We start from the raw sequence: 27,796 nt of genomic DNA, 5'->3' as shown, positions 1-27,796 counted from the left end.
AACAAGAGATATGTTGACATTAATTACCAAAATCACCCAGAGAGCACTTGTGCTTTCAGAGTGTTTGGGATATTTGATATATCACAAACAGTTGTGTGACGAATCATGTTTGGGATAGATGCGGGCCTCACATACACTTAGTTCTGCAAAACGTATGCATCCCTACTCCCTATCCCCGACGGTTTCTGGGCTGTGTGGGCAGGACGCCCCTATCGCACACACATGCAAGGCGGCAGTTTAAAACTCCATTGCGGAAAGGGGTTAAAAATCGTTTCTCTAGCAGGTCGATGTACCAGTGAATGTACGACTTCTGTGATATTTTTGCCGACCCACCGACCCTAGTCGGCTGATCATGCGGAGCATCCCAAGGTCATCCCCATGGACCTACCATCGTCTCATCAAGTGCCTACCGGACCCATGACTCGATCACGTGCAAGAGCCCTTGAAGCCGAGGTGACATCTCTCCTCTCACAATTCCACTTCAATGCACATGAAGCATGGCTACTACCTCATATGGATACTTTGTGCATACTTAGGTACAATGAAGAAGCTAAGGAGCAAGGACAAGAAGAAGAGGAAGATGGACGAGAAGACAAGAAGGGCTGCAGGAAAAGTCCCAGCCACCGGACGACCGGCCGGGACCGGACGTCCGGCGCCTGAAGCGTCAGCCGAGCCCCAGCGAGCGGACGTCCGGTCCAGACCGGACGACTGGTGCCCCTGCACCCGAGGCCAATGAGCGGACGTCCGGCCCCGACCGGACGACCGGCGCGACCGTACCCGAGCCAACACCAGCGGAAGTCCGGAGCCTCCGGACGTCCGGCACCCCCATCACAGAATGGAACCAGCGGACGACCGGAGGACACCGGACGTCCGGCAGCTCCTGAGACACCGGACGACCGGTCCCCAGCGGACGTCCGGTACCTGTCTGCGCACAGTGTTCGGGCCCGAGGCCCATGTACCCCTTCACTTCGTCCCCTTTGCACTTAGACTATAAATAGACCCCCCATTCATCCTAGCTAGGGTTAGCATTGGTTTAGCTCATTTGAGATATAGAGCATTGCTCATCCATATCGGATCTACTCCATGAGAGAGACCGCGGCCCCTCTATGGAGAAGATCCACCTTGGATTCAAGACCCCTTTACGGGGAGATCCCCTTGTGGATTCAAGACCTCCTCACGGAGAAGAACCGGTTACCGTGTATCGTCCCTAGTTGTCCATGGATTCGTGTATCGTTCTATGTACTTGAGGATCTAGCCCATGTGTGACTTATTCGTGTCGGTTTAGTGATTTCCTCTTGTGTTTTCCTTTCGTTCTTCCTCGTGTTCTTCGTGATTTTCCCGGGATCCGCTCCTTTCGTGAAAGATCGGGTGATTAGGGTCTCTACCCTACATCATCTTGGTATCTAGAGCAAGCTTGATCACGATTTCGGAGCCCCCCTCTTCGTTTTCTAGCTTGATTTTGTTGTTTTTCGTCCTAATCCAAAAATCCCCACAAAAATAGCCCCAAAAATTTTTCTTGTGTTTTGTGAGTTTTGATGATGTTTTTTTGGTTTTGATCCGTGAATTTGTTGTGTTGCAAGTGGAGCTAGCCTTCCCCCACCATCTCCACCTCGAAATCCCTCCCAAATTCCCCATATTCCGCCCAAAACCGCCTCCCGGATCTGAAATTTCGCGTTGACCCCAACCACCGGACGACCGTCACTTCATCGGACGTCCGGTGACCCAGGAAGCACCGGACGTCCGACCTTACCAGACGACCGGCGACCGGACATCCGTCCACTTCCGGATGACCGCTACTTCCACCACATCATCCGCTACACCACCTCCGACTTCCGCAAACCGTTCCAATATCCCAACCCACACCACCACTTACCCGCTACCTACTCCGACGCTTTTTGTCGCACTTGGTTTTGAGAATTTGAGTTGTGGTACCGTATCCTTTTGTGTTTCGGCTATCTAGGTACGGTTCGACATCGACATCACCGCCGCTCATTTTCGCCACAGACGCGCCATCAACAATGACTTGGTATTCGTGCCACCAGTTTGACACCATACCGGAAGCAAGACCGGTAACCTCATCTTGGTATTGAATATCACTCTTGCCATTACATTGCTAGCCATCATAGCCTTACTCCTTTGCGTTGCTTACCCATCGAGACTAGCCATTGAGTATTGCCGGCAACGAGACTTGTGCACTTTAGTGATCATACTTCCCATAGCATACATACATACATCATTGTTGCCTATATTGGTATCATCTCTTGTGTCACAAAGTTGTCATCGCATACTCACTTGCTATCTTGGTTCATCAAGCATTGCATGAGAAAAGAGCTCAAACATCAAAGAGCCAACCAAGATTTTAAGCAAAGAGGAAAGATAAGCAAAGAGCTTTTAAGCAAGTACCATAGCATCATACAACATTAAGATTGTCATACTCGATCATCTTGGATCATATCATAGCAACACCTTGCATAAAACATATTTGGGATAGAAGTCGTTGCATTTTTGCTAAGTAGGTTGTGCACAAGTTCTTGTATCCGCCTATCATGCAATCATGCTAGCGTCTCTCTAGTGCTGTGCAACAAGAGCATTTTTGTGGATTCCACATTTTGGCTCACCCTTGGTTGCACAACCCCACTTATCTTTTTGCGCGTGTGTTTCCGTGTACCGTATATGCTTGGTCTACTTGTTACATTGCATCTTGCGAATCTTCTCCAACATTATTGAATCTTGCTTACATTCACATTAAAAATTGTGCCACCATCCTAACCAAGCTCCACCATAAGCTTTTACTTGTGTAGGTGTGAGAAACCGACGAGAATTTGTACCAATTGGGGTATTTCCTTGTCCTACATTGGAGTGATCATCGATTCACTTTCAACTTCGGTCAAGGTACATTCGGTATTCGTTCTTCTCTTTCTAACACTCACATTTGTCTTGGAATGATGGATAGGCCAAGTACGTCTACCAACCCACTCTTCATGGAGCAAGACAATGACATGAACTCCTTCGTCACCAAGAGTCACCTCTTTGGTGCACAACGTGCTTTGCATCAAGAGCAACAAGCTATGAGTGAACGCATCGACAACCTTGCCGCCGACTTGCGACTTCCCGAGAAATGTACAAGGGACTACTTCGACCACAAGCTTGACGATCACAAGCAAGAGAATTACGCAAGGATGGATGAGATTCGCGCTTTGTTGCTCAACCGCTCTTCTTCCACTTCGAGAAGGAGCTGTTCAAGTCGTCATTCCGACTTTACCCTCTCCGGCTCAAGTACACCGACATCGAACACTCTTCGTCGAGCCGCGCGCACTGACCGTCAAGCAAACCTTAATCCACTCCGAGACACCGACTCTCAAGAGCGCCGACGACGTCAAGCCGAAGAAGCCTTTGCGCTAGCTCGAGAACGGCAACAACAACGCCAACATGAAGAGGAAGAACGCGCGCGTCTACACCCACATGCACAAGATGCCGAGGCTCAACGTCAAGAACAACTACTCCGTGACGCTCAAGCACTTGAGGCGCAACAAGCTCTACACGATGCGAGTCGAGCCGTTGCCGACCAAGGCCGACAATCCCGTGAACAAGAGGAAGCACTTCGCGAAGAAATTCAAGAACGACGATTTCAAGCTCGCATGCATCGTCTAGTTCCTCCTCGAGCTTGACGCGCTCCTCCACAAGCTCGCCAAGACCATCAAGTTCATCAAGAGCATGACGACAATGGGAATCCTCCGCGACAAGAGCAACACGAGGTTGACAACCCTCCGCGTCAAGAACACCACGAGTTGAACAATCATCTACAACATGGGCGTCATCATCCCCGACCCCAACACAATGAAGAGCAACGCTACGTCAAGCTCAAGTTCACCATGCCCAAGTTCAACGGAAGCAATGATCCCGAAGAATACCTTTCATGGGCATTGAAAGTTGACAAGATCTTCCATTTGCACAATTATGAAGAAGAGAAGAAGATCGCGATGGCATCCCTTGAGTTCCAAGACTATGTCCTCATTTGGTGGGAACAAATCATAGAGCGCTGCGAGGCAAGAGGCGAACCACCCATCACTATTTGGGCACAAATGAAGGATGTCATGAGAGCATGTTTCGTACCTACCTATTACAACCGCGACCTCTTCAAGAAACTCCAACAACTCAAGCAAGGAACCAAGAGCGTTGAAGAATACTACAAGGAGATGGAGATTGCAATGATAAGAGCCAATGTGATGGAAGATGATGAGCAAACTATGGCACGTTTATTGAATGGACTCAATCATCCTATCAAGAAGATCGCCGACTTCCAACCATACTCAAATCGCATCGATCTCGTGCACCAAGCTACCAAAGCGGAACGCCAAGTGCAATATGATTTCAAGTATGCCAAGTTCTCATCCAAGTCCTACGGCTTCTCCAATAACCAAGCTTCAACGACTCCAACACCGATTACAAGACCCTCTACTTCCAACATCGACAAGCCGACTTCCAAGAAAGCTTCGTCAGCTACAAGCCATACTCCTACGAGCAACTTCAAGCCAAGAGCTTCATCATCATCTACCCCAACCGATGAGACCGCCAAGACGAGTTCCTTCAAGTGTTTCACTTGCGGAGGCCGAGGCCACAAGTCCTATGAGTGCACCAACAAGCGCACCATGATCTTCAATGACGATGGCACTTATGATTCCATGAGCGAAGGAGAAATGAAAGCCCTTGAGCAAGTCGCCATGCACCTCCAAGTGAACAATGAAGAAGAACAAGTCTTTTGTGATGAAGATTCAAGTCCCGCACTTGTTGTCTCCAAAGTCTTGACTCTCCAACATCACCAAGAATAAGACCAAAGATGCACCATATTCCACACCAAGGCCGGCATCAATGGACGATCCGTCAAGGTCATCATCAATGGAGGGAGTTGTCACAATCTCGCAAGTGAAGAACTTTGCTCCAAGCTCCAATTTCCCAAGACGAAGCACCCACATCCATACAAAGTGCAATGGCTTAGTGACTCCGGTACCATCCAAGTCGAGCACCGAGTACAAGTCTCCTTCAAAATCGGCGCCTACGAAGACACCTTGGAGTGCGACGTCATCCCAATGACTGTTTTTGATCTTCTCCTTGGATGGCCATGGCAATTCGATAGAGGAGTCGTCCACAATGAGCGTACAAACCACTATAGCTTCAAGATGCACGGAAAGGAGTTTGTGTTACGCCTTATGTCTCCAAGCCAAGTGATCGCCGATAAGCAAGCCACCCATCATGGAGAGAATGGTGAGAGAGTTAGCCACCAAAAAGAGAGTGAGCGCCACAAGCCCAAATTGAGTGCCTCCACGATGAGCGAAAACAAGAACCTAGTTCTACTTGCCACCAAACGTGAGATGAGAGAAGTGTGTGAGAACCCATCTAGTGTCCTACACTACGTCCTCGTGTGCAAGGACAATGCAACACAAACTAACACTTCTCACACTCTTCCTCTAGTGTTGTCTTCTCTTTTGCAGGAATTTCAAGATGTTTTCCCCGATGAGCTACCTCCGGGACTACCTCCACTACGAGGCATCGAGCACCGCATCGACCTCATCCCCGGAGCATTGCTCCCGAACAAAGCTCCCTACCGCGTCAACCCCGAAGAAACCAAAGAAATCCAAAGGCAAGTAAAGCATCTCATAGACCATGGTCATGTGCGTGAAAGCTTGAGCCCTTGTGCCGTACCGGTCATTCTTATGCCAAAACGTGACGGTAGCTTTCGCATGTGCTCCGATTGTAGACCTATCAATGCTATCACCGTTCGTTATAGGTATCCCATTCCACGCCTAGATGATATGCTAGATGAGCTTAGTGGTGCCACTATATTTTCCAAAATTGATCTTAAGAGTGGTCACTATAAAATCCGCATACAAGAGGGTGATGAATGGAAAACCGCATTCAAAACCAAGTTTGGTTTGTATGAGTGGCTAGTCATGCCTATGGGTCTCTCGGAAGCACCTGGCACTTTTATGCGCCTTATGAATCATGTCTTTCGCCCTTACATTGGTATATTTGTTGTGGTTTACTTCGATGACATTCTTGTGTTTAGCAAATCTATCCAAGAGCATGTCACCCATGTCCGCACCATTTTGCAAACTCTTAGGAAAGAGCGTCTCTATGCTAATATGGAGAAATGCCTTTTTGGTGTTGATAAGCTCGTTTTCTTGGGTTTTGTTGTTTCTTCTAAGGGTGTTCATGTAGATGAGTCCAAGATCAATGCTATTAAGACTTGGCCGCAACCAACCAACTTGCATCAAGTGCGTAGTTTTCTTGGTCTTGCGGGTTTCTATCGTCGCTTTGTGAAGGATTTTAGCACCATTGATTCGCCTTTGCATGCTTTGAGCAAGAAGAATGCGCCTTTTGTTTGGGGACCATCCCAAGATATCGCATTCAGTGAGCTTAAGAATTTGCTTACTCATGCTCCCGTGCTTGCTTTACCCAACTTCGACAAGCCTTTTGAGATTCATTGCGATGCTAGCGGTAATGGAATAGGAGGTGTGTTAACGCAAGAGAAGCGCCCCATAGCTTACTTTAGTGAGAAACTTTCCGGAGCGCAACTCAACTATCCCATCTATGACAAAGAGCTATATGCTTTAGTCCGCGTTTTACATGAATGGGAACATTACCTTCGTCCCCATGAGTTTATCATTCATACCGATCATGAGACTCTTAAGTATCTTAAGGGTCAAACTAAGTTGAACAAGCGTCATGCTAAATGGAGTGAATTCATTGAGTCTTTTCCCTATGTCATCAAGTACATCAAGGGTAAAGAAAACATCGTAGCGGATGCTCTTTCCCGCATATGCATGCTAGTCACGCAACTTGAGTTAGATGTCATTGGCTTCGAGCATATCAAAGAATTGTATGCGCATGATGAAACTTTTGCCACTCCTTATGCCAAGTGTTTGTCGAATACATCGTGGGAACGCTATTACATCAAATACGGCTATCTTATGAGAGCTAACAAACTTTGCATCCCCAAGTCGTCCCTTCGTTTGTTGCTTTTACAGGAATCACATGGAGGAGGCTTAATGGGACATTTCGGACGCGACAAGACGTTCGCCACGCTCTCGAAGAGCTACTTTTGGCCAAAGATGTTTTGGGACGTCAATCGCTTCACCAACCGATGTTCGACATGCCGCAAAGCTAAGTCCAAAGCTCAATCTCATGGCCTCTATATGCCTCTACCGATTCCATACCAACCATGGGAAGACATTAGCATGGACTTTGTACTTGGTTTGCCTAGAACTCGCAATGGGAAAGATTCCATATTTGTCGTTGTGGACCGTTTCTCCAAAATGGCACATTTTATTCCTTGTCACAAGATAGACGATGCTTCACATGTTGCTAATCTCTTTTGTAGGGAAATATTGCATCTCCATGGTGTGCCAAAGACAATTGTCTTGGACCGCGACGTCAAGTTCCTTAGCTACTTTTGGAAGACCCTATGCGCCAAGCTCGGAATCAAGCTACTCTTCTCCACGGCGTACCATCCTCAAACCGACGGATAAACGGAGGTGACAAACCGCACACTCTCCGCTCTACTTCGAGTACTCATCAAGAAGAACATCAAGGAGTGGGAGGAGTGCCTACCTATCGCCAAGTTCGCCTACAACCGAGCAAGACACTCAACAACCGGCAAGTCGCCTTTCAAGGTCGTTTACGGATTCAACCCATTGTCACCATTGGACATTCTTCCTCTACCACTCCAAGAGCGCATCAATTTGGACGCAAGTGCGCGTGTGACACATCTTAAGAGGATGCATGAAGATACAAGAAACACCATCGAGCGCCAAGTTCAACGCCTTGCGACCAAGCTCAACTTCAACAAGCAACCTATGGTCTTCAACATTGGTGATCGAGTGTGGCTACACCTTCGCAAGGACCGCTTCCCACAACACAAGAACGCAAATCCAAGCTTCGACCACGAGCGGATGGACCCTTCAAGGTGCTTGCATGCTACAACGACAACGCTTACAAGATCGACTTCCCGCGCGACAAGTACAACGTGAGCGACATCTTCAACGTCAAAGATCTCTCTCCCTTCCATGGTGATGAAGATTTTGATCCGAGGACGGATCTTCCCCAAGGGAGGGGAGATGATGAGGAGCATCCCAAGGTCATCCCCATGGACCTACCATCGTCTCATCAAGTGCCTACCGGACCCATGACTCGATCACGTGCAAGAGCCCTTGAAACCGAGGTGACATCTCTCCTCTCACAATTCCACTTCGATGCACATGAAGCATGGCTACTACCTCATATGGATACTTTGTGCATACTCAGGTACAATGAAGAAGCTAAGGAGCAAGGACAAGAAGAAGAGGAAGATGGACGAGAAGACGAAGAAGAAGAAGGGCTGCAGGAAAAGTCCCAGCCACCGGATGACCGGCCGGGACCGGATGTCCGGCGCCTGAAGCGTCAGCCGAGCCCCAGCGAGCGGACGTCCGGTCCAGACCGGACGACCGGTGCCCCTGCACCCGAGGCCAATGAGCGGACGTCCAGCCCTGACCGAACGACCGGCGCGACCGCACCCGAGCCAACATCACCGGAAGTCCGGAGCCTCCGGACATCTGGCACCCCCATCACAGAACGGAACCAGCGGACGACTGAAGGACACCGGACGTCCGGCAGCTCCTGAGACACCGGACGACCGGTCCCCAGCGGACGTCCGGTACCTGTCTGCGCACAGTGTTCGGGCCCGAGGCCCATGTACCCCTTCACTTCGTCCCCTTTGCACTTAGACTATAAATAGACCACCCATTCATCCTAGCTAGGGTTAGCATTGGTTTAGCTCATTTGAGAGATAGAGCATTGCTCATCCATATCGGATCTACTCCACGAGAGAGACCACGGCCCCTCTACGGAGAAGATCCACCTTGGATTCAAGACCCCTTTACGGGAAGATCCCCTTGTGGATTCAAGACCTCCTCACGGAGAAGAACCGGTTACCGTGTATCATCCCTAGTTGTCCGTGGATTCATGTATCGTTCTATGTACTCGAGGATCTAGCCCATGTGTGACTTATTCGTGTCGGTTTAGTGATTTCCTCTTGTGTTTTCCTTCCGTTCTTCCTCGTGTTCTTCGTGATTTTCCCGGGATCCACTCCTTTGGTGAAAGATCGGGCGATTAGGGTCTCTACCCTACATCATCTAACCCCTAAGGCATGCAATAGAGACATCGATTACAGAGCAACTGTGTGATCTTTAGTCAGTGTGGTGGGCATGGCAGCGACCACCGTCTAGAGAGGCAGCGAGCAGGAATGACACAGTTATATTTTACATTGTTTCTTTTCCTTCATGAACTTTGCCACACCTAAAAAATATTCGTGGCTCCTCCACTGAGTACGGGCGTTGAGATGCGGTGGCCGTGGGAGTGGATATGATTCTCCACCTATCATTTCCCTCTACTGCGGCGATAGAGGAGGTGGTGTCGACACGAGATGGCAACGATCGATGGTTGCGGTGGTGGCAAAGAAGGAACCACGCAGACGCCACGAAGGCAGATTCCAACACGACAAGTTTCTTTGAATCTTGACCTAGATCTTTGTTCTGTTACTTTAGGTCGATTTCCCCCAATTGAATACGCTTAGTGGTCACTGTGTTCTTATAATGGCGTTTTAATCACAATTATCGTAGGTTGAAATCAGAGAAAGCGTTTTATCTCAACTCTAGAATGGAGACCATTGTCATAGGCAATGGTGGCACCAAAGGAGCCGGGACGGGCTTCACATTTCCCCTTGTGGTGGCAAAAAATCAACATTTGTCCAATTTAGAGGTGCTATAAGTGATAAATAACCATGGGGTATTTTTCATAGCACTGTCAGTGTCGCCGGAATGGTCTGGAACTTCAAGGCAGAGGGAAGATCCAGTGAATGAGGATGGTGACTATTGATGTCTGCCGCCGTCGCTGGAGGGGTGGAGCTTGGATAATGAGCACCGGGGGGGGGGGGGGGGGTCAGGGGCATCACTTCCGTCGTCCGTGGAGGAGCTCGGAGGCGGGGCGCTGGGTCTTGGTCGACGACACGTGTAGTTCGCTCGAGCCGTGGTTTTCCTCCCCATGGGAATGACGTAGGTCGTGCGGGGTTACCACTTCAATGACACGGTCGAAATGACGCGGTCAATCTCCTTAGGCTAACTCGTCCCGTGGATCTTTGACCTAGGGAAATAGCGGGGATCCTCGTCAACCAAACAAGGCACGAAGGTTTGCGAATATCCATTTCTGATCCGAGGCTCATCCGCACCCGTGAGGAAGAAAAAATCAAAACAAATACTAAAAAATTTCAAAAATTCCATTTTTTTTTGCATGGTAGATAATTTGATGCATGAGGTCCACTCTAATTTTTAGATCATTCGAACATCTGAGCAACTCTCGGCAAAAAAGGCAAATTTGGGGTCTGTAAAAAAAGTTTATTGTTCATGTACTGTTCTGATCCGATTTGTCTTTTTTGCTGAGCGCTACTCAGATGTCTAAATAATCTAAAAATTGGAGCGGACCTCCCGCAATAAATTATCGACCGTGCAATTTTTTTTGGAATTTTTAGAATTTTTTGTGAGTTATTTTCTTCTTGTCAACGATGTATTGATGATTATAAATGAGTAAAGGGGAGGGTGCTTCAAGCGTAAAAATAAAAGAGGAAAATCCCCTCAATCAAAAAATAATACAAACGAGAAAGAAGAAGAAAACGCTACACGTTCCTCACGTGTTCGCGAGACTTCGCCGTCCACCTCCGTCGCCTTCCCCAACTTCCCGACTCCTCTCCATCCAAGCAGCAGCACCGCCATAGACACACTGCACACGCCCAGACCAATCTGCTGCTTCCGGCGTGCCGGGTTCCGCGGATCGCGAGCTTGGACAGACCGCTCGATCAGAGCGCACCTGAGTCACCGTTTCTGCCCCCGCGCGATGGCGTCCCCGCCGCCGCCGCCGCTGCTGCTAACGCTGGTGTGGGCGGCGGCGCTCCTGTGGTGCGGCGGATGCGACGCGCGGTTCGTTGTGGAGAAGAACAGCCTCAGGGTGACGGCGCCGGAGGCGCTCAAGGGCGCCTACGAGTGCGCCATCGGCAACTTCGGCGTGCCGCAGTACGGCGGCACCATGGTCGGCGTCGTGGCCTACCCCAAGGCCAACCGGAAGGCCTGCAAGGGGTTCGATGAATTCGATGTTTCCTTCAAGGCCAGGCCCGGGGCGCTGCCCACCTTCCTGCTCGTCGACAGGGGAGGTGAGGGAACATAACCGCTTCTTCGTTTTTGCCGCTGCTAGTTTTGCATGTGTGTGTCGATTGGCTGGACTGGAGAGGCTGCGCATGGAAATTCGGCCCACACATTTTATTTAACCACGGCCGAGTTAATTATTGCATCTTGCCAAGCGATGATGTGATTAAGCTGAATATTCATTGACCAAGTTTGGTACAACGACCAAGTCTTTGACCAAGGCCCTCACTGACTTGTTTTACTGAGTTTGTTCTCAGCCAATTATTGTTTGACATCTTGTTTGCTTTGCAACGTCACATTCTACACGGTTAATTTGGATTACACTACATGTTGTTTTAAAGACTGATTACACAACATGGTTTTGTTGTTCTATATAGATTGCTACTTCGCAAAGAAGGCATGGAATGTGCAAAATGCAGGTGCAGCGGCGATCCTTGTTGCCGATGACAGGGATGAACCTTTAATCACGATGGACACGCCTGAAGAGAGTGGAAGGGTGGAATATTTAGAGAACATCACCATCCCCTCGGCGCTAATATCCAAAAGCTTCGGTGATAGGCTCAAGAAAGCTATCGATAACGGAGACATGGTTAATGTGAACTTGGATTGGAGGGAGTCTCTGCCCCACCCCGATGAGCGTGTTGAGTATGAATTCTGGACCAACAGTAACGATGAATGTGGTCCAAAATGTGATAGCCAGATTGATTTCGTCAAGAGCTTTAAAGGAGCAGCCCAGGTACTTGAGAAGAAGGGATACACACAGTTCACTCCGCATTACATTACCTGGTATTGCCCGGAGGCCTACACTTTAAGTAAGCAGTGCAAATCCCAGTGTATCAACCATGGGAGGTATTGTGCACCTGATCCGGATCAGGATTTCAGCAAAGGGTATGATGGGAAAGATGTAGTAGTACAAAATTTACGACAAGTCTGTGTTTATAAAGTTGCTAAGGAGAGCAAGAAACCTTGGCTGTGGTGGGATTATGTGACTGATTTTGCAGTTCGGTGCCCAATGAAAGAAAAGAAGTACACCAAGGAATGTGCTGATGGAGTTATCAAATCACTTGGTACATTTGTTTGCATATACCTTCTTACTTTCTACTCTGCGGTGCAATAATTGTACTGAATATGTCTATAATTTCCAGGCCTTGATCACAAAGCAATAGATAAATGTATTGGTGATCCAGATGCTGATGAAGAAAACCCTATTTTGAAAGCTGAGCAAGATGCACAGGTTAGTACTTCTGTGAAGTCTTTTATATTCATATTCGTATGATTGGTGATCTCAGATTTGAATGTAACATCCTCTACCATTTTGCGTAGATTGGCAAGGGCTCTCGTGGTGATGTCACCATCTTACCAACTCTTGTAATTAACAATAGACAATACAGAGGTGTGCTCTTCGAAGTTGTACAATTACCAGTATTTATTTTTGGTTTGAGATTCTGTGTATGCTTAGCTGAATTTTTGTTTACCAGGGAAACTTGACAAAGCAGCAGTTCTTAAAGCACTTTGTGCTGGATTTCGAGAAACTACCGAGCCAGCTGTTTGCTTGAGTGAAGGTTGGTACATTGATTTCACTACCTTCCCCACGATTTATGCTCAAGGATTGACTTGCTTGTCTCTTGCTCTTAAACATCTACTGTTCATGTTATGTTAAATTGTAGATATACAAACAAACGAGTGCTTGCAGAACAATGGTGGCTGTTGGCAAGACAAGGCTGCTAACATCACTGCTTGCAAGGTAACTCGAGTGATGTTATCTCTTTCTGTGAATAGGTCATTGAGTTTATTTCTCCCTTTTCTGTTTTACCCTACGCATATGATACTTGGCTGGTGGTTATGCAGGACACTTTCCGTGGAAAAGTGTGTGAATGTCCAGTTGTGGAAGGTGTAAAATTCGTTGGTGATGGTTACACACATTGTGAAGGTATATAGTACCAGGAATCAGGAATATTTCTTTTCTTCCTTCTTTTTTGACTATGTTAAATAAAAATCTGATCAAGCTGTGTGTGTCACCTGCAAATAATCGTTTAACGTTGCATGGCATTGGCTTCTAAATCATGGCATTGGAGACCCTTATAACCTCTTAATTAGTAACTTATGCTGTTGTTATTTTAGCTTCCGGAGCTGGGCGGTGTCAGATTAACAATGGAGGCTGTTGGAAAGAAACCATGAATGGCCGTACATACTCTGCTTGTACTGTAAGTTATCAGTAGGAATTTTCCATACTGCTTCTTAGTGTGTTACTAAAATGACCTAAAAGCATATTCTTGGTGCTTAACTACATACAGGCTGACGGCTGTAAGTGCCCGGATGGGTTCAAAGGCGATGGAATCCACAAATGTGAAGGTAAGTCAATTACTGAACGTTAGGCCATTGTAAGTCTTTACACTGCAAAACTTGCGGGTTTAAAAGGAATGTGAATATGTACTTTAGGGTTGGCTTCACAGCCATAGCATATCGTATATTGCTGGTCACATTGCTGATTAGATGTGGTGCTGAACTGCTGATGTGACTCTTTTGTGACAGATATTGATGAATGCAAGGAAAGGACTGCATGCCAGTGCAAGGAATGCAACTGCAAGAACACATGGGGAAGTTATGAGTGCGGCTGCAGTGGAGGCTTGCTGTACATGAAGGAGCATGACACATGCATAAGTATGTACATTTCTTTTACGACTAATTTGTTATTGCTTCAGTAATTGCATAGCTGTGGGATCTATACATCCACTTGGTACAGACAACAACAACAAAGCCTTTAGTCCCAAACAAGTTGGGGTAGGCTAGAGCTGAAACCCATAAGATCATGAAACCAACTCATGGTTCTGGCACGTGGATAGCTAACTTCCACGCACCCCTGTCCATGGCTAGTTCTTATCCACTTGGTACAGAGCCCACGAAAAATAAAATAAAATTTTCTTTATAAAAAATTAATTGCATACTTGTGGGCTAACCAAATTGGTTCAGTCAGCTTTTGGATACCTGGATACACTATTGTGTTCTACTCCCTCCATTCCAAAATAGATGACTCAACTTTATACTAACTTTGTATTAAAATTAGTACGAAGTTGAGTCATCTATTTTGGAACGGAGGGAGTATAGAATAATAGGTGTGATGAAATGTGATACTATTGATGAGAAAATATGCCAAACCTCATTCTGGTTTGCCAGAGCACTGGACTTGCCACACCAGCTTTAAAATGAGCAATTTCAGAAATAAGCAAAGCACAACAACAAAGCCTTAATCTATTTGAGGCGCACCGAGGGCATGTACAATGATTTGATAAGACAGTTTAATCTTAAACCTGCCACGTAATCTAGAGATACCAATAAAAACATGATGATCTCTTAGTCTTATCTCTAGTAACTAGATGTACCTAAATATGTGGGGACAGATATCTTTGCTAAGAGATCAGCTCTTAATTAAGAGAAGGCATTTCTTTGTCTGCCACCTCAGCATTTATCTTACCGGGCACTCCTAAGATAGCACCATTGTACACAGATATAGCAACGTATAAAGTGAAGTCTAAGCATTGGACATGAGTGGCACTACACTGAATTGACATTCTTCATCTTATTCAGGCAAGAGTGCAGCAGCACAGGTAGGCTGGAACTTCCTGTGGGTCGTCTTCTTCGGCCTAGCGGCAGTAGGAATCGCAGGATATGCAGTGTATAAGTATCGGATCCGGGTACACGATATGAACAACCTCTTACATGTTCATTAGCAACTCATAAAATCAAATCTAGGTCAGTACCATCTAACTCTCGGTTTGCTTCTCTGCACGCAGAGGTACATGGATTCAGAGATCCGCGCCATCATGGCGCAATACATGCCCCTGGAGAACCAGGGAGAGATTCCCAGTCATTCTCACCATATTGAGATGTGAAGAACAACGCCAGAGCGGCTTATGGAACGAGCATTTTTTGTCTGGCATGTGTGATTGTAGTGATCTTATTGTACAGCATACTAAGACATCCTGTAAATTTCTAGATTAATCACTCACAGTGCCAAGACATAGCGGACTCCTTGTTGCTTGTTGCGAGGATGTTTAAACCGTACAGTCCAAAGTTCAAAATCATTACATACATAACTTCACGGAATTGGCGAATCATATCAGCCCCTTAGACCTTGCTGATAAGTGCACTTAATTATGAGCTTTGCTAGGGGTGGCTTAGCTGGAATAACATGATTGGGAGAAATAAGTGTGAGGGGCCCCACACCCCCTGATAATCGGGGGGGGGGGGGGGGGGGGGGGAGATTAGTTAACGAAGGAGTCTGTAAACTCCCCGTATTTGTCCGGGCGTTTAGAATTTTCGCTTAATTATGTTGTTTGATTCATCTAGCTGCATATTTTCAACTGTTTTATGGGAAGGGGTGTTAGCTCCACATCGAAGCATGAGCGTATCAAAAATATTGTTTTAAATCAAATTTGCTCAGCTAGGAATATAGATCATTTTTCTAACATACGGACATATTTGCTATGCTTACAAAGCCACGAGCTATCACAGACACCAATTGTAGGTAGTACAGTACTAGCTTATAGTCCCCGCAAAAAAAAGTACTAGCTTATAGTATTAGAGAAATACTCCGTAATTAAGAGCCAATAAAGCGTGCATATATAAAGCGTGAAGACCACGGTGTCTCCTTATCCATGACCACCTCTTGTCTTGCTCCGTAAACCCACTTTTCCGACGAAAACCCTCGATCACAGCGCAACGCAATGAGGTTCACCAACATAGCCATATCGTCCTCCAACCCAAAGCCCCGCTCCGAGACCCCCCGCAACGCGGCCCTCGCGTCCGCCATCTCCGCCGCTTCGGGCAGCACCGGTCTTCCTCACCCCGGCAGCGAAGATGGCGGCCGCGGCTTGGGAGGCCTCCTATCGTGGCTCTTCAACGCCGGCGCGGCGCACGCCGCGGAGGAGAAGCCGCCATCGAGGGACTGGGACGCGCACGAGTTCGGGGCCAGGACGACGGTGCCGTTCCCGAGGCTGCAAGGGGCCAAGAGGTACAAGGTCTCGGACGTCAGGTTCCTCGACCGCCGCGCGCCCGGCGGCGGCGGGGGCGCGCGCCTCACGACGGGGCCCGACGACCCCCTGTTCGAGGGCGCGGCGCTGCGGCCCGGCGAGGTGTACACCCGGTCGCAGCTGCTCGAGGAGCTCGAGGCGCTGTCCTCGTGCGGCATGTTCGACGGCGTCAGCGTGGAGGCGGTCCGGCCCCAGCCCGACGGCACCCTCGGTCTAACCGTCTCCTACGCCGAGGCCCTCTGGGCCCCGGCGAAGCGGTTCAGCTGCGTCAACGTGGGCGGCCTCTTGCCGGCGCAGGCCGACGAGGTCGAGGACGACGACATGACGGAGAGGGAGAAGATCGCGCTCCGGCGGAGGCATGAGAGGGCGTATCAGCAGCGCCTCGGGCGGGCCAAGGCGTGCATCCTGCCGGAGCCCGTGCGCGGAGAGGTGGTGGAGATGGTGAGGAAGCAGGGACGGGTGAGCGCCAGGCTGCTGCAGAGGATCAGGGACTGCGTCCAGAGGTGGTACTACGACGAGGGGTTCGTGTGCGCTCAGGTGATCAACTTCGGGAATCTCGACGCCGGCGAGGTTTTGTGCGAGGTCGTCGAGGGGGAGGTAACCGGGGTGGAATACCAGTTCCAAGACAAGCTCGGCAATGTCGTCGAGGGGAACACCCAGCTCCCTGTAATTGACAGGGAGCTGCCCCAGCAGGTATATGCTCTGGAAACACCATTGTATACTACATACATGAAACAAACAAACAGCGTGATAGCTGGGATAATCTTGTTATTAACATTAACCATAACTTTCCACAATTCATGTCAAGTCCCAGACCAATTTAGAAGCACCATCTGATCCTTCTGTTCTTTTTCTGAGCAGTCCTATAGTTTTGAATATAAGACTGCTCTAAAAAGAACAGAAGAATAAGATGTGTTTCTTTGGTTGACAAAATTACTACTCCTTCTGTTCCATATTACTTGTCGCTGGTTTGGTACAAAGTTGTACTAAATCAGTGACAAGTAATATGGAACGGAGGGAGTACGTGTTTTTGTTTCAATCGCAATGTATATGCACTGGAAACACCATGTATACTACATTACTACATGAAACAAACAAACAAACAGCGTGATAGCTGGGATAATCTTGTTATTAACATTATAATAATCACCATAACCATCAGCTGTCCACAATTCTTGTCAAGTCCCAGACCAATTAAAAAATTGAATATAAGACTGCTATAAAAAGAACAGAAGGAGCAGATGGTGTTTCTTTGCTTGACAAAATTACTTTGTGTTTTTGTTTCCATCACAATGTCACTTGATATTATCAATAATTTTCACATATAATTTTGTTTATTTTCCTTGATTACACATTTCGAAACGTATCGCTGTGTCAGAAAAACGCCGAGACAGTGTAAAGCAGTACAAACCCTTTTTTCCATGGCTTTGAGGATTTGACCTGTTTCTTTTGATCTGCTGTTACAGCTTCGACCAGGCAATATCTTTAATATTGGGGCAGGGAAACAGGCTCTGAAGAACATAAATGCGCTCGGATTATTCTCTAACATAGAGGTGAATCCACGACCTGATGAGACAAAAGAAGGGGGCGTAGTGGTTGAAATCAAGCTCAAAGAACAAGATCCCAAATCAGCCGACGTGGAGACAGTGTGGAACTTTGTACCAGGGGATCAGGGACGACCAACTCTTGTAATGTGTCTACATACTTGTAATCTTTTTTACAGTATCTTGTTAAAATCTGTCTTAAAATTGCTGGGCAAGTTCAAACTCAAGATGTCCATCACTGTAGTTTAAGCCCTGTTGGCGAACCTTATGCATTATGTATCTGATGGAAGCTTTTTATTTCAGGCATCCATTCAACCTGGAGGAGGTGTGACATTTGAGCACCGCAACATCGGTGGCCTGAACCGATCTCTCGCTGGTTCTTTCTCATCGAGCAACCTGCTCAATCCTCAGGTGAGTTGGTAATGGATGATTTTGTAAGATTAGTGAGTGTGTTTTCAGTTTTTCTGTGTGCTGCTCTTGGTTATAATTAGAAACAGTCACTTGGTTGGTGTAAGAGGAATGCTGCTTAGGAGAGAGACATATATCCACTGATCGTCTGATCCACACATCTGGACATGCATATAATATTATATATCCATGTTTTTGTTTGGTTGTTAGGATGATGTTTCATTCAAGCTCGAGTACGCACATCCTTACTTGGACGGTGTGGAGGACCAGAGCAGGAACCGCATCTTCAAAGCCAGTTGCTTCAACACCAAGAAACTCAGCCCTGTCTTTGTTGCCGGCCCCAACATGGACGATGCTCCACCCATCTGGGTTGACAGAGTTGGAATCAAAGCGAACATAACAGAGGTTTGCACAAAATCACCCCTCGGTTTTGACATGTAAAACATCCCAACACTTAATTGACCAACAATTATTTCCATTTAGTTTGATAGCATCAATTGTGTATCATATAATGCACTACTCCCTCCGTTCCAAAATATGTGACTCAACTTTGTACTAACTTTAGTACAAAATTAGTACAAAGCCGAGTCACTTATTTTGAGACGGAGAGAGTACATGTTACTGAACTAAATCATTAGTAAGATATATACGTCAATTGTATACCTCCTTTCGCATATTTATATCTCCATGAACACTCAAATTAATCCTTTTCATGAATCATATCCGATGTGTGTGAGTTAACAAATTAAAATAAAACCGATCCTGGATTCGCAGAACCTGACAAAGCAGAGCAAGTTCACCTATGGCCTCGTGCTGGAGGAGATCACGACGCGTGATGAGAGCAATGATGTGTGCACACATGGGCTCCGGACGACGGCCACCGGTGCCCTTGGCATGGACGGGCCCCCCACGACGTTCAGCGGCACCGGTGTGGACAGGATGGCGTTTCTTCAGGCCAATGTTACCCGGGATAATACGGAGTTCGTCAACGGCGAGACCATCGGCGACAGATGCATCTTCCAGGTATGGTTTAAGTGGTTAATGAGTAAATTCTTAAGACTTTCCGTTTTCGCAAATGATTCAAAGAACTACGCCTTCAAGGTGTAGTTTCATAAATAAAACCATTGTTTTTTATTGTCCTAGAAAAGTGCATTCTTCTATAGAAGGCAGTTCATCGTCAGGTTTGGCAAGAAGAAATGCAGTTAATAATTTACTCCCAGAGTTTGTAGGAAAAAAATGTTCTGTAGGAGTAAAATCCAGGTTCTGTAAATAAGTTCTCCAATGGTGAACCAACCAAGTAAATCCTCTTGTGCCGCAGGTGGACCAGGGCCTGGGCATCGGGAGCAGGAACCCGTTCTTCAACCGCCATCAGCTGACGGTCACAAAGTTCGTGAACCTAAACAAGCAGGAGAAGGGAGCCGGGAAGCCGCCGCCGGCCGTTCTCGTCGCCCATGGCCGCTACGCAGGGTGTGTGGGAGACCTGCCGAGCTACGACGCGTTCGCGCTCGGAGGGCCTCACTCGGTCAGGGGCTACGGCATGGGCGAACTCGGAGCCTGTAGGAACCTTCTCGAGGTCAGCTGCTGAATCTGTTTCCGTTCGGTTTCGACTTGGACCAGAGCATTTCCGATGCTGCTGTTAACCGTGTGTGCATGCAGGTCGCGACGGAGGTGCGCATCCCTGTCCCAGTGATGAAGAACACGCACGTGTACGCTTTTGCCGAGCATGGCACGGACCTCGGGAGCTCCAAGGACGTCAAGGGGAACCCTACCGAGTTCTTCCGGCGCGCCGGCCAGGGATCGTCGTACGGCGTGGGCGTCCGGTTTGGCCCGCTCAGGGCGGAGTACGCCGTCGACCACAACGCCGGCACGGGATCCGTCTTCTTCAGATACGGCGACAGGTTCTAGACTGGACGTTCGACCCTCCGCGCAACCAACCCCAGCTCAGGCCACACATATATATTTTGCAACGTGTACTTTGTTCCACATTCACCGTTTGTTAGCTGCTAAGGTATTCCTGCACTGTATATTCCATGTTAAGACTGCACATTGTCAGCTCAAGGAGAAAGGGACCCAGGTGAAGAAAATTATAGAATTTCACGCCCGGTGTAGTGTAGAGGGTCCCAGTATGATAAATGAGAAGAAAAAACGATGTCGTGAACTTTTCAACGGATAATTAAACCAAAAATGGGGGAACAAGAAAACTAGCTCTTCACTGTTGGCATGCCTTCTGGTATCCACTCTATGCTCGGCTCATATACTGCCCGGTTCTCGAGTCAATTAGGACATCATCGCCTACATCAACGAAAGAGGGCACATTGACAACAGCTCCTGTCTCCAGGGTTGCAGGCTTTGTTCCTCCTGCGAAACAAGGTAAGCAGATAATTCAAATGAGGTTTAACCAGCTCTAGGGATCATAAGCCAGAATCTGAGATAGGATGCAAGCTCATCCTTCATTCTATAAGATAGAAGGAAGAGGTCTCTCTCTCTCTCTTCTAAAGTTGAAAAACCAGGAACCCATGCCAGGAGAGACATTGTCGGAGATCTTGGCAACTAACCAACCATAACATGAACATAAAAGGCTATTGAGATTTCTTCACTAGAAAAGAAACATCAATGTTTAGACAAGCGGCCTCTACCAAATGATATGCTCGCCTGGGTCCAATAGAAGCCTCAGACATAATGGCATTACTTGTAGTTCTACTTCTACAATACTGCTACATAAATTCTTAGAACAGGTGCAGCAGGTTAGGTCTGCAGGATAGAGCACTCTCTGTACCTTGTGCACTGTCACCTTGCCCTGGATCAGCCTCGGTTACGGTCAGCCTAACAGTGATGGGGAGATCAAAATCAATGATCTGCAAAATTTAATACCGTCAGTGTCCAAAAGTCATCGTGTAGTGTGCACGGATATACAGAAAAAACTAACTAGCACAGTATCGAAAAGAATGGGAAGATAATAGCACATGATAGGAAATACCCGTCCATTCCAGTATAACAAAGTGCAGTCCATTCCTTCTTTCAACCACTTCTGCCTGTCGCCAACATCTGACTCGTTTAAGCGGCTTTCTTCAAAGGATGTCTGGAAAGGTAAATTATGATGAGAACAGTTGCACACTTGAAGAGTGAACAATACCGATCGCTAATAAGCGATGATGATTTGTTGAAAATAACAGATCGTTTATTCTGTATTTGAGGTTGTCTGCACACAAAGGAAACCTCATTTCAAACTGGTTTCTACTTGTTAAGTTTGATTTTAGCTAGTGCGTGACGAGCGGGATTTCAGGCTCCACTTCAATGAAATTGGATCAAATTTTTTTTTGGAAGGACCCATGAAGATACCCATCCCCATGCCCATGGTAGTGCTTGTCACCCGCCCATGAAGATTTCCATTGTTAGACAATCATGCCAATACCTGATGGATATCCTTGCCATTGGCTACCCACCGGTTCTTCTCAGCATGTACAAATAACAACTCAAACATAGCAAATAAGCTCAACAATTATGTATACAATAACCACAACATATTATGATGACGGGGGTGGGGTTTATAATTATATATGTGATATATCTCTGACGACCCATGTGTAATATGAAATCAATTTTTTTACTTAATTATTAAAATGTTAATCGGATGAGCGGTGGGCAACCCATGGGCAAGAAATTATACCCATAACCTCCATGATTGGGTTACCCATGGACAAAATATTGTATCCATACCCTTCCCATGCGTCTCAGATACCGGATATCAAAACCCATGCTTAAAACTGCCATCCTTAGACCAGAATTGCATTATTGGATGGAAACATCTGTGAAAATTCTGGCTCATGATTTCATCAAAATATGATAAATTTGGAGAGTTCGCCTTAATTTGGCTCATAATTCCTTATCACGCAACTTCATCATCATCTAATAATAGTGCCGCATGTCTACATTTTTTTCTTCAGCAATCTGTGCATAACTCAGTACATAGTTATCCACGTCACATAAACTCCTGTAGTGACTGGCTTACTCTAGCTTCCTAACCGTCCAAAATTAGCTCATCACTTACAGCATGTGCAATGAGGTAGACGTATGAAACATATAAGCAGGTGGCAGGTAATTGTGTCGTGACCAAGGTTCTAAATTCCGGTTGGAATTTCTGGTAACAGACCGGTTACTTGTTCTTTCGGCCACCCCAGTAGAAAAAAAGTACCAGCCAGTGCTGGATAAAATTTATTCAAATTCAACAATTTTGATCAAAGTTTGTTTGATTGATTTTGGGTGAAAAATAACCGAGTTCCAGGTAACCGGTTATTCCAGCCCCTAGCATGAAAACAAACAGAATCGAGAAAAAATAAATTGTCAAGACATATTTGAGTCAAATAGATGTACCTACCAAATCCATGAACACAAACTGGGAGCCATCCTTGTAGGTGAATTGTTTGGTTTCCTTTGAAATAGAAGCTTCCTGGATCTGAAAGTGTAAGAAAGTGGTAAGTGTATAACTACAATGCTCTATGATATAAATGACAAGTATAATACTCCCTCCGTCCCAAAATAACTGTCTCAAGTTTAGTACAACTTTGTACTAGAGCTAGTACAAAGTTGAGACACTTATTTTGGGACGGAGGGAGTAATTCCATAACTGATGAAGTGATGAGATAAGTCAGTATCCTATATACCTAAATAGTTGATCCCCACTACTCAATTCTCTCAACATGCACACATGCCACCTCATCACACCACTCATTCTTTCTCTGAACATGCATGGTAAATGGTACTCCCTCTGTAAACTAATATAAGAGCGTTTAGATCACTATTTTAGTATTCTAAACGCTCTTATATTAGTTTACGGAGGGTTTACATTCTTTCTCAACATGCACACATCCCAACTCACCACATATGCCACCTCATCAATTACTCTAATTATCTCTCTTAACATGCATGAGAAATGCTACCTATATTCTCTATATATTTACAACTATATAATAATTAAATACAATACATTATTATATTTTAAATTTCATTAAAAAATATGTCAACCAATCCCCGGAGCAACGCACGGGTTATCATCTAGTTTGATTAACTAACGAGTACAAATAGAAAATTATAGATGCAAAAAAGGAATTGCTAAATGCAGCATCAGATTCTGAAAAGCGAGTTTCTGCTCAGATTACCGTACTTCCAGCTCGAAAGGTTTTCTCAACTGTGTTGCCAGTGATATAATTGCGCATTTTTGTCCTCACAAAAGCAGCACCTTTTCCAGGTTTGACATGGAGAAACTCTGTTGTTGCATGGAGGGGGAAAAGTTCATATAGATGCTTCTCACATTGATTGTACGAAATATAGAACAACAACAACAATAAAGCCTTTGGTCCCAAACAAGTTGGGGTAGGCTAGAGCTGAAACCCATAAGATCTCACAACCAACTCATGGTTCTGGCACATGGATAGCTAGCTTCCACACACCCCTGGTATGAAATATAGAACAATGTTATAATATATGTTTGCTAAAGGGACGACCATTCAGCCTTTGCTTTCCACGTGTAGAAAATTATCTTTAGCTGGCCCCTTGTAGTTACAATTTTTCTTGAATTAAGCAGTTAACTAAAACTTTAAAGCTCAGTTCACAAGGGTTCAGTGTCTTGTAACATTGCACTACAGAGATTTGAAGAAACATAGCTAGCACTGAGGGTGTATTGAGAGATGAGTAGGTGAAACATACTCCAGGAGGGAAAATAAGGACATGCAGCAGTGAATTATTTACAGAAATTTTAGACTAAACTAACATAAGTGAATACGTTCTCCTAAAAACTAAAAAAAAAATCTCGAAAAGGTGGTCGGAACTGCATAGCCCTTAAAACTATAAAACAAGAACTTCACAGAAATTCTGGGAAAATGCTAGAGAGTGATAACACAGGGATATGTCGAGGTGCCAAATTTACCCTGCTTACATAGTTTGGAACTAATAAAACAAATAACTAACCGTTGGGCTGAGCAAAGAGGAGGTACATTCACTGAATTTCTCAGATTATGCAATGGGGCCTTCAGGTGAAAGAAAGACACTACGTTCACTAGCATATCCACCCAGAACCAACCATATGTAGAGGAGTATGATTTTGGATGTTACCAAGAATCTTCCACGGCGCGCCGTCCACCTCCAGATTGAACCCCACCTTGATGTCGTTGCTCGACAGCGCGTAAAGCCCTGAAGCGGAACACACTATGATACCGCCTAGAAAGAAAGCTTAGGTCGAGGAGAGAGGAGAGGGTCACTCACGGGTGAAGCGGGAGCGGAGGGGCGCGAGGCCGAGGGGTCGCGCCGCGGCGAGGCAGGAAGGCGGCCGCTGGAGGTCGAAGAGGGAGGAGGAGTTGGCCGCGATGCTGTGGTTGTGGGTGGCGCCGGCGAGGTGGCGGAGAGCGGCCATTGTTTTGGTTCTCCGTTTCTTCCTTGGGCGCGCCGCTAACTCAGCCCGAGTGATGGTGATAAGGAAGAGGATGACGCCGCTGGGATCCTGACTCATTTTGCCTGTGTCCCGCCGCAGGCCACAAGCCTCCCTCTTCCTGACATTGTGGGACCCACATGTCACAGGGTAAACACTCCATTTGGGATGGCACGAAATTTAAAATCTCTACTAGAGAGGGGCGTTTGGCTCCCTGGTTCACATGAGCCGGGAGTGAATTTTTTTGTTAAAAATACTAAATAAATTCAAAAATTTCAAATTTTTTTGGAGAAAGATGACTGAGCATGTGATGTCCGTGTCAAGTTTCAAAGCATTTGAATGTTTGCCAGTTCCGGTTCACATTGGTCAGCCACTTCCAGTTCATGTTTACCAGTTGGCAACATCGAATTCTATCAAGATCTGGTTAGGGGATGACGTTCAAACTCTTACTTGGCTGTATATTTTGTGGCACCCATGCTCATCTCCTCATTGTCAAACGAGCGGATTATTAAGGGAGCTTTTGGAAAGGTGAATCTAGAGCGATATGTTTTTACAGCAAATTAGAGCGATTGTTGCCAAGCTTAACACCTTGGATGTAAAAAACGTTTTCTATAATATAGCTGAAGTGCACAGTTAGACCGTAAATTGCATTGTCATCTACATCAAAATCACTCAGGCAGATAAATACCCTTTTAGTCTACTCGCTGGAACAAGTGTCACGTGCCCATTGGCCTAGCTGAACCTTTCTTAGGACGGCAGGTGTCATTCGATCCATTGAAGGCCCATTGAGTTAAAAAGCTAGCCCATTCTAAGCCCTGGTTAAGGCCCATGGGCCTTAGTCAAATCTTAATGAAACTAGACATGGAAGAAGGCCCGCTAACGGCCTGTGTGTAGACAACCCATTAATAGCCCGGGTCCATACGGTCCATTTACGGCCCGTGTGGATTTGAACAATTACCAGCATGTGGGTCTTTTGGCATGATTTTGGCTCACTTGAGGCATGTGGTACTTTCAGTTCATTCGAGACTCATGGTTATTTCTGTCCGTTTGCGGCCCATGGTTATTTCAACTAGTATGCGACTTGTGGTTATTTTTGTGTGTTAGTGGCCCATGGTTATTTCGTCCCGTTAGTAGCCGATGGTTCTTTCGGCTTGTTAATCGTTGTTCGTTCAGCACATTAACAGATGATTGGAAGCAACATACAGTAATTAAAATAAACATGTAGTTTACACTAGGATATTGCAGTAGATTACATTCAATGGGCATCAAATTCATCACTAGTGCAAACAAATACACCAACAAAACAAGTTCAAAGAACTAAGACAACTTCAACAGAATTTAAGAAACATTATCCTGGGTACCGATCATGCCGGCAAGCAACTGAGCAAGCTGGTGAACACTCCCTTGTTTGGTTTTGTAATCCTAAGCATGTCGTTATCTGTGTGGTTCCAACCATGTATGTACATAGTGGTCACTAACGATAAGTCGTGGCCGAGAAAGGAGCGGTACATATCTCACTAACCATATAGTGCAAGTATCATGCAGGGGCGTAGGCAAATCATGGCCTGGGGAGTAGTAAGCAAATGTTGCATGGACTATAGCAACAATATTGTATTGCAGCTACAATATCCATTGGATTGAGATCGAGCATGTCACTTATGAACAGTACCATAACATGCCCCTCTTTCAGCCATTCGATTGGGAATCAACTGGCCAGATCAATGCAAAAGTACTCGTGCTACAGTACATGAACAAGGTCCGTGCTACAGGGTTGGTCCTACAGGATGCCAAATAGTAGGCATCTACAGTGTTCCCTGCTACAAAACGTGATATGGGTTGTTGATTTTCAATCCAACGGTCATGTTACAGTGTGACATGCTATGGACATGTCACTGGATCTCTGCATATGGAACCGTATGGGACTGGCCTGGGACATCACCAAATCCTGCATACGACACTGGTAACATGCGTATGGGACCGTATCAACTACACAACGGTGTACACTTATGTAACTATAGTACACCAAAGAGAGTATGCACACAACTACTATCATGGTCAAAGTTTGGGAGACTATGTATACAACTACTAACATAATTTGCAAAGCCAATCTTACTGTGGATAAGTAGACTAACTGAGCAATAGTACTTTTTCTGGTTCCCAGTCTAAATATTCGGAACACTATTTATGGTCAAAAGTTTCAAAGTTTGACTTAATTTTTTTTTTAGAAAAGAAGGATATACCCTCGGCCTATGCATCTAGATGATACATGAACATATGTATAACATTAGTGCTTTTTCGTGTACAGAAAACAATAAAGCCTTTGGAAATTTGTGTGCTTGTTTCTCGGGAGGGTTTCAAAAGACTCTTGTTCTATAGTATGGCTGAAGATCTTCCAACTCTAGTCAGGCATGCACCCTTGAAATATCATCAGCAGTAGAATAAATGCTCAAAAATGTATAGATATATTGTCGTTTCCTTTCCAGACGTATCCAGACGGCATGAAAAGAGAGGCCATTTCTGTACGACGAAGATTTGTGTCTGTATCTTTTTTTTGCGGGGAAAGATCTGTGTCTGTATCGGCTCAAAAAAGAGATCAGTGTCTGTGCTTACCAAACTTTAAGTGCTATACAGCGACAAGATACTCCAGTCTCCAGTGGCAATATCAAGCACAAAAAGTGATCAAGCAGAGAGCATACAACATTTGAAAACTCAAGAAGATAAGAGTGGAAGGAGGAATCTGTCGGACGCGGAGTATGTGATCGCGAGCTCACAGGAGCTCGGAATCACACCCTTCCAGGATTGATGTGAGATTCACTGTATTCAATGCTAGTTCGGGTGGGTGGGTCCATAGCGACGACGGGAAATTTAGATATACGTCACAATACTCGTCTGACAGCTGGGGCAAGTTCGACGGAGAAATGCACACCGTCGCATGAGCGCGGCTGAGCCGTGGCTCGAGCTTCTCGCCGCCGTCTTGATCCATGGATCGGGTCCGGTGCTTTCTGCTAGCGTCGGCAGAGCCCGCAGTTATTGCCGTAGTTGGGACAGTGGCCGATTAGAGGAGTGAGGTTGGATTTGGCTATCATCCCCATCGGACTCGAGGCGGAGATATTGACTCCGGCGGGAGGAAGTGGGCGGTGAAGCAACACGTGAGAGGCTCCGGCGACC

General features: G+C 46.2%; 3 protein-coding genes across 3 annotated transcripts; 2 read left to right on the top strand and 1 right to left on the bottom strand.

The window, feature by feature from the left end:
• The first annotated feature begins 10,699 nt into the window (after positions 1-10,699).
• Positions 10,700-15,353, top strand: LOC125551132 (vacuolar-sorting receptor 1). The gene is made up of 12 exons (XM_048714290.2): positions 10,700-11,233; positions 11,603-12,292; positions 12,371-12,459; positions 12,549-12,618; positions 12,704-12,787; positions 12,893-12,969; positions 13,074-13,155; positions 13,347-13,429; positions 13,520-13,577; positions 13,758-13,886; positions 14,811-14,917; positions 15,017-15,353. Exons 1-12 carry the CDS (start codon positions 10,921-10,923, stop codon positions 15,113-15,115), a joined length of 1,881 nt encoding a protein of 626 aa, XP_048570247.1. The 5' UTR covers positions 10,700-10,920; the 3' UTR covers positions 15,116-15,353.
• A 171-nt stretch (positions 15,354-15,524) lies between these two features.
• On the top strand, positions 15,525-20,177 carry LOC125535538 (protein TOC75, chloroplastic). The gene is made up of 7 exons (XM_048698604.2): positions 15,525-16,948; positions 17,722-17,943; positions 18,103-18,210; positions 18,418-18,612; positions 18,982-19,230; positions 19,526-19,780; positions 19,864-20,177. The coding sequence occupies exons 1-7, from the start codon at positions 15,950-15,952 to the stop codon at positions 20,110-20,112; spliced, it is 2,277 nt and encodes a 758-aa protein (XP_048554561.2). The 5' UTR covers positions 15,525-15,949; the 3' UTR covers positions 20,113-20,177.
• A 105-nt stretch (positions 20,178-20,282) lies between these two features.
• On the bottom strand, positions 20,283-24,711 carry LOC125551131 (elongation factor P (EF-P) family protein). The gene is made up of 7 exons (XM_048714289.2): positions 24,466-24,711; positions 24,316-24,393; positions 23,364-23,470; positions 22,583-22,660; positions 21,185-21,286; positions 20,984-21,062; positions 20,283-20,565 (listed from the first exon to the last, which is right to left on the bottom strand). The coding sequence occupies exons 1-7, from the start codon at positions 24,707-24,709 to the stop codon at positions 20,447-20,449; spliced, it is 807 nt and encodes a 268-aa protein (XP_048570246.1). The 5' UTR covers positions 24,710-24,711; the 3' UTR covers positions 20,283-20,446.
• Between the last annotated feature and the right edge of the window lie 3,085 nt (positions 24,712-27,796).

The sequence above is a fragment of the Triticum urartu genome, chromosome 4A, assembly GCF_056163025.1.
Source record: "Triticum urartu cultivar PI428250 chromosome 4A, HENAU_Tu73, whole genome shotgun sequence".
In the NCBI taxonomy this organism is placed as follows: Eukaryota; Viridiplantae; Streptophyta; class Magnoliopsida; order Poales; family Poaceae; genus Triticum; species Triticum urartu.
This window is presented reverse-complemented; position numbering and strand designations above follow the sequence as displayed.

Bases quoted from the DNA above. Each gene is read 5' to 3' on its own strand.
- LOC125535538 (XM_048698604.2), top strand. From the start codon at position 15,950: ATGAGGTTCACCAACATAGCCATATCGTCCTCCAACCCAAAGCCCCGC. The intron at 18,211-18,417 runs GTGAGTTGGTAA...TTTGGTTGTTAG, and splicing joins GCAACCTGCTCAATCCTCAG to GATGATGTTTCATTCAAGCT. The intron at 19,231-19,525 runs GTATGGTTTAAG...CTTGTGCCGCAG, and splicing joins GCGACAGATGCATCTTCCAG to GTGGACCAGGGCCTGGGCAT.
- LOC125551131 (XM_048714289.2), bottom strand. From the start codon at position 24,709: ATGAGTCAGGATCCCAGCGGCGTCATCCTCTTCCTTATCACCATCACT. The intron at 23,471-24,315 runs GTAACATCCAAA...ATGCAACAACAG, and splicing joins CGCGCCGTGGAAGATTCTTG to AGTTTCTCCATGTCAAACCT. The intron at 20,566-20,983 runs GTACAGAGAGTG...CTTGTTTCGCAG, and splicing joins GCAAGGTGACAGTGCACAAG to GAGGAACAAAGCCTGCAACC.
- LOC125551132 (XM_048714290.2), top strand. From the start codon at position 10,921: ATGGCGTCCCCGCCGCCGCCGCCGCTGCTGCTAACGCTGGTGTGGGCG. The intron at 12,619-12,703 runs GTGTGCTCTTCG...TTTGTTTACCAG, and splicing joins TAACAATAGACAATACAGAG to GGAAACTTGACAAAGCAGCA. The intron at 14,918-15,016 runs GTACACGATATG...CTCTGCACGCAG, and splicing joins TGTATAAGTATCGGATCCGG to AGGTACATGGATTCAGAGAT.